The sequence below is a fragment of the Propithecus coquereli genome, unplaced genomic scaffold (assembly GCF_000956105.1).
Source record: "Propithecus coquereli isolate 6110/MARCELLA unplaced genomic scaffold, Pcoq_1.0 Scaffold574, whole genome shotgun sequence".
In the NCBI taxonomy this organism is placed as follows: domain Eukaryota; kingdom Metazoa; phylum Chordata; class Mammalia; order Primates; family Indriidae; genus Propithecus; species Propithecus coquereli.
Window position 1 is genome coordinate 1,651,426 of NW_012151663.1, and position 6,495 is coordinate 1,657,920.

General features: G+C 54.8%; 1 protein-coding gene across 1 annotated transcript in view; it reads right to left on the reverse strand.

The window, feature by feature from the left end:
• The window catches only part of KCNK5 (potassium channel, two pore domain subfamily K, member 5), a 34,980-nt gene extending 28,750 nt beyond the window's left edge, over nt 1–6,230 (reverse strand). Inside the window, exon 1 of the mRNA XM_012658133.1 lies at nt 5,896–6,230. Within this exon, the coding sequence (XP_012513587.1) occupies nt 5,896–6,081 (186 nt within the window). The 5' untranslated portion in view covers nt 6,082–6,230. The remainder of the gene's footprint in view (nt 1–5,895) is intronic.
• Between the last annotated feature and the right edge of the window lie 265 nt (nt 6,231–6,495).

Sequence of the window (6,495 nt, forward strand, 5' to 3'; positions counted from 1 at the left end):
TTGCTCAGGCTGGTTTTGAACTCCTGAGCTCAAACAATCTGCCCGCCTCAGCCTCCCAGAGTGCTAGGATTACAGGCGTGAGCCACCGCGCCCGGCCAGAAGTTTATTTGTTTTTTGACCTTAAAAATAATTCAGTTAACATTTCCTCTGCTCTAGGAAGATCTTCCCGATTCTTTGCAATACCAGGTGGATGCCGCCCACCAGCCCTGTGCACAGACCACCCCATGGCAGGCTAGGGGCTATCTAGTAGTCGTGATGGCAGCTAACAGTGAGCACTTGCTGTGTGCCAAGCACTATTCTAGGCAGACTACGGCGTGCCCTCAGAGGCCGCCCCTGTAACCGTCAGACATACTGCCTGGATGGAGATCCTTTCAGCAACAGCCAAGTCTCTACCGTGGCACTTGGAGAAGGAACCCTACTGGGGCAGTGTGTCCTCTCTTTGTGTCGAGAGGTCCCTGGGAGAATGGGCAGGCCAGGGCTCCTCTGCCAGCGTTCGGGGCACTCGATGAAATCCCAAAGAGATCCACCTCCACCTTGTCTACTCCCTAAAACGAACGTTGGAAGGAGGAAAACCTGTTCCATGTGCTTTCCTGTGGTCACCTCCTGCACTTCTCTGCACCCCCCAGCTCGGGCCAATCAGTTCTTGCAGCACCACTCAGACACAGCATCTCGATTTGCACAGACTCTCTAGGGGGTTCCATCTCAGAAGCCTGGCCTCTTTGCTCCCCAAAGCCTTGTCCTTCCCCCCCTCCCCCAACTACACACACAGTTCAGAGGCTGAGCCCAATCTGACAGCAAACAGCCAAGCTGAAGATGAAAGCCTTTGGCCCGAGGTCAGGGCCAGCCAAGCACAGCATCCAAAACCGGAGGATTGTGTTTCTTTTAAACGCCAGACTATAAATAGGGCAAAACCCCAGGAAAATACTTAGAAGCAACAATCATCACCTCCCTTGCAGTCCCTCCTGTATGACTCCCCCACTCCCACTGGAGCCTTTCAACACTTGCTAATTTTTTGCTTTTTAAAAGACAGGGTCTCGCTCTGTTGCCCAGGCTGGAGTGCGGCGGTGCCATCATAGCTCACTGCAACCTCAAACTCCTGGGCTCACACTTACTAATTTCTATCCTCAATAATTCTCTACGACCGTGCCATTTGTAACCATCCCAAGGGCTCTAGTAAAACTCTCAAAGCGATTTAATAAAACTCTAACCAGAGCAGTTAATTAAGGCAGATTTATCGATTTGAGGATGGTTTTTGTTTTTGCTGCCCTAAACTTTTGAGTGGAATATAAATAAGAAATGAGCCATCAGGAAGAGACCTCTTTCTTCCATTTGCTCTCAAAAATCCAACTTATCCACTTTCCACTTCAGCAGTCCTAGACTCGAGAACTCAAGCTCAGAGCTGGCCATGGGGAGGCCTCCAAGATCCTCAAAAGATCTATTGTGTTCCTTTCCCTTACAAAGGCAGTTAAGTGGACCAGTGCATTTCACAATTTCCAAGGAAGCTTGAAACAAAGGAGGTGTTCATATTAACCCTCAGCTCCCCCTAAAATTCAACGTACCCCAGATTTAATTTCATCACATACTCCGGGGTTTTATTTTTCAAATTCAGGGAAGACTGGTGTTAATAACAGGATGTCAAAACCTCAAAATTCGAATCGGCCTGACCACTGCAGACTGGAGTACGTACAGCGTAGTTCCGAGGGTCTAGAAAGCGAAAGGCCGTGCACGTGGAAAACCGTAGAATCCAATAATGCACGTTGGCACTTAGGAGGGAAGGGGGCCAGTGGGACGCATGAGGCTTCCAGGAATGGGTCAGCTATGTGAGAAGTCTCAGAAAACCCAGAGTTTGGTCTGGGATGCCAGAGCGGAGGGCAGGACCTGGAGTGGCCCCAGGAGACGCCACCCACGGGAGACGTGGGACTCTCCAGAGCGGCGGCATGGCAGTCTCCCTCCCCGAGCTGGGAGAAAGGGCAGTCCCCCATCCTGTTAGGACTCTCTTCCCCCTCCTGTCCCAGCTGGGACCTTCTAATTCCAAGACCCCACTCTGGCTGAAGGCTATCTCCTGAGAGCTCTCCCTGACCCTTCAGGCTGGACAGGGGGCCCCTCATTAAGAGACCCTCCTGAATACCTCTGCTGTGGCCCCCACCCCACTATCTTGTTCCCAGTGGGGTTATTTATCCTCCTCCCCAATAGTTCTGAGCCCAACTCAATTCTCTGTATCCCTGGAGGCTTGCTCAGTGCCTGACACACAGTGGGTGCTTAATAAATGCTTGCTGACTAATTCCCATGTACTTTGAAATAAGACAGACTTGAAACCTGACTCTGCTCCGCATGATCCTGAGCAAGTTCCGTCATCTTTCATTTTCCTCATTCATGCGGTAGTCATTAAAATTAGAATGCACGTGAAGTACTTATTCAGTGTCTAGCACACGGCAAGCTCTCAAATCCTCCTGTTTATGATCACTGCATCGAGAGGCAGAAGACTGAGAAGGGCTCTCATTCCCCCCTTCAACCCAGTCCTCTGCTTTTTTGGGGTGCAGGGTGGACTGACGCATTACTTCAGTAACGGAGGAGGTGCCGGGTCAACCGGGCGACAACACGGGAGATACCTGCATGCCATTGCCTGTTCTAGGGGAAAGAGAAAATAGAATTTTCCAGACCAGAGTCTAGCCAAACCAATTCACTCACAAAGCAACGTTCAACGTTTTCACATGCCCAAGAGGGAGGGCAAAGGTACGCCAAGGTGCAGGCTCCTGGGGCAGACTGCCAGGTCTCCCTCCAACCTGCCGTGCCTCCTGCTGTGTCACTGTGGTCACTTTAACTTCTCTGGGCTTCAGGGTCCCTACCTGGATATATATGGTCACCGTAAAGAGTACGTGAAATAATGCAGGCAGGTAAAGCACATAGCAAGTTGCCTTGCTCCGTGAGTGCTCAATAAATGCTCAGGTCAGGAGACCTGCTCCCTTCCTATATACATCTTGCCTGACGTCTCTGTAATATTTTACTGGAGCCGCACCAAACCCTCACTGCACGAGAAAAGGGAAGCAAAGTTAAGTTAAACGGCCTGATGGGTAAGTGGGCGAGCCAGACAGCAAAACCAGGCTGTGCCCTCTCTTGTAAAACGAGGATAATAACACCAACGATGCCCAACACAGAGTAGGGGTGCTGAAAATGCTGATCTCCCTTGTGGAGTCTCCGCAATTTAGGAAGAGGCTGGGAGAGCAGGTCACCAAAAATCTTGTTTGACAGTAAGGGTTCAAGATGGTTCTGAAGGCAGGAAAGGGGGCGACCACGTGTCCCCAGGTTGGCGGGGCACTGAGCACTTCAAAGTCAGCCTGCACCTCAGTTCAAGCGCTCGCACCATGAGCGGGAGAGGAAGCAGCTGACGAGTCCGGGGGTATTTCTAAAGAAAGGTGTGTTAACATCCTTTCTCATACATCTCAAAGCGTAAGAAAACCCCCAACCCAGACTGTACCCGCCTGCCTTCCAACAATCTTTGCCCCTCCCGGCTGCCACCCCAGGAAGTCCTGGCCAGGGGCTCCTTTAGGATTGCAAGGTGAGTCAGAACCAGCTAAAACACAGAACCCCAGGTGGAAAATACCCAAGAGGCCAGATGGGAAAGAAGATTTTTTTGAGTTTTCATTTTTCCTTAAACCAATTTCCTAAGGCCTAAGGCAGTGTCCCAAGTCACAGATCAGAAAGCAGAGCCAGGCAGATTTCAGCAGATTACAACTGACGCCAGCAAATGCTTCCACTGGTCCATTTTCGTTTCTTGGGTTTTTCCTACAAAGGGAGGGGACTCGCTCAGTTGGGGATGGTTTGAGGATTTTGGCTAGGGTTGGGGACAGAGCTGTCCTTGTTCAAGAACATATCTGTAACGGTCTCCAAATAGGACTAGCTTGATGCCCAAATCCTTTTTCTAAAAGTTACCTGTGTACCTTTGGGGGAGTAACTGTTGACACATTTAGCAGGACCTAAAAGTAGGAGGCATTTTGTTTGTTCAAATACCTTAAGGAAGCTGTCTAGTCTCCAAAGCTACTACCACCAGCTGCACCCGGCTGCCTAACCCCTGGAGCCCCCCTCTTTCCCTTCTCCTTGTGTTTTGAAGTTTATTTTCCCACATTTAGCCTTGAATTCTTTCCTTCCTTCCCCTGCAGTGGCGGAGCAACAGCTTAGAGGGCAACACTTCGAGGGCAGCTCAAGGCTTTATCATCCCTGCCTGCCCTCTTCCCCCTCTCAACAAAACCGGGGAGCAAACTAGACAAAAACTCATTCTCCAGAGGAATTGTTCCCTCGAGGGAAATTATAAAGTGACCCCCTCCCCCCACCACACACTTCAGGGGAGACACCCGTCAGAAGGAAGCTCGGCATCCCAGAACTCCCACCGTAACTAAGCGCTAAACCAGCCAAGGACCTTCTGAAGCTCACCCTTCCCAGAATCACCTCCCCACCTGCCCTCACCCGGGAAACTGCCAGGATAGGAGACTCTCCACTAAAACCCAACACTGAGCCCCTGCTGGACTAAACCTCCCCTTCTGCCTCCTTAGGGGACAATTTTCTGCATGCCCAGCTGCCAAGAGACACCTGTATGCTCATCCGTGTGAATGTCCACAGATCTGAGGACAAAAAGGGGTTACAGCTGGCAAGATGTCTTCGTTTTCCAAATACTTTCAACCTTGCCACAGTCAAAGAGGGACTAAGATGGGTTCGTTCCCATTTCTCATGTGGGGAAAGTGAGGTTGGAAAATGAGAGACAAGTAGATAGGCATAAAGTATTGGAGAGCTGCTGTAGGTTAAATGCTGCTCCTCGTCAGACCTCCTTTCTGCCGTCTTTCACCCCAAGAGCAACGTTAACACTTTGGACAACCTACCCCTACTTCTCCCCTGCAATCTAGGACTTTTACCCAGGTCCTGGTCATTCCACTGGGTGGGGTGGGGGAGGTGGGGATTAGTGCAGGCCAAGAAGGGTGGATGGCTGAGGCTGAGCCTTTGAAAAACTGGGATAGAGGGCCTCAGCCCCCAAATCGGCCCAAGGTCCCAGTCAGGATGGTCAGCCCCAGTTTATCCGAGAGAGGTCAATGCCATCCACAGGGCATGGGCATCTGCGGACGAGCGACTCCCAGTGCCGGCACCGAGCGAACTCCCGCCCCCCACCCCAATTCCGCATAGGCTCTCCTTCCCCTTCCAAAAAGGCCTATCTGGCTTTTGCTCGTTTGTGCAACCTGCTACTTTCGCAGAGTTTAACTGCAAGCCCTTGAGGATGTCTCCTCAAGATAAGCCTTCCCGGAAGCCTGAGCGTGTCCCCAGCACTCCAGCCACCAGCCCTCCTCCCGCGGGTTCAGGCCGGCCATCGCCTCTGACCCCTCTCCGGAGCCCTGCGCGGGTGGAGAGATCTTGCCCGGGCTCAGGCTGGGGGACCCTCCCGCAGCTCTGCCGGGTTCGCGTTCCTTAAAAAAAGGAAAAAAAGCCGGGCGGGCGCGGCGCTGCCCTAGGAGCGGGGAGGTGGAGACGCGAGGGGGTGGCACCAGGCTCGGCTCCCGGACTCCGGGAGCGTCTCCAAGGAAAGATAAACGCCTTTATCCGCCCCACGGCCTCCCTCCAAAGAGGGAGGCTCCCGCACGCGCAGCCACTAGGGGCCCAGTTTGCCACGGAGTCACCCCAAGTTCTCTCCGGGCGAACCAGGCTGCCACGAGTGTCAGCGCACGGGAGACCCCCATGTCCGCTGGGTGAGCGACAGACCCTGGAAGCCTGATCCGGGGCGGGACGTCCTCTCCCGTCGCCCCCAGGCCCTTCCCCGGGGACTGAGGGTCATCGGAAACTGAGCGGGTCTTCCCTTCAGCACCCCTGAAGCCCCAGTCGGCTCCGGGTGTCCGTGGGGTGCCGGCGGCGGCTCACCTGCAGGATCTTGTCCAGGCCCTCCTGGCCCAGGCACGGAAACTCCTTCAGCAGACGCAGCTTCTGTGTGTAGTAACTTTTCTTGGCCTCCTTCCAGTGCGGCTCCTCGAGCACCTCGAAGATCGCCGCCCCGATGGCCAGGTAGAAGATGATGGCCGAGGTGAGCAGAGGGCCCCGGTCCACCATGGCGCCCGAGCGGCCGCCCGCCAGAGAACGCCCCCTAGACGGAGGGGCCCGGGGTCGCCGGCCCTCGAGCCCCTGGAAACAGCTGTTTGAATTTGGAGCTCCGCATGCGCAGTGCCCGGCCCCCCCCAAGCGCGGCTCTCAGGACCGAGTTGCTGGGCCGAGTTGGCCCCTGAGCGCGGGGAACTGCGCGGGGTCCCGCTCTCGCGGGCCGCGCGGGCGAACGCCGAGGGGGCCGAGGGGGCGCAGAGCGCGGGAGGAACAGCGGGCTTGACCCAGGGGAGACACGTGGGCAGCCGCTCCGCGCGCCGCGAGCAATGTGCGCCGCGCCCGCCTGCGTGCGGCTCTATAACCGGCGCCCGGTGCGCTCTGCCCGCCCGCGGGGCCCGGAGGGGGCGTGGCCCGCTCAGGCCCCGC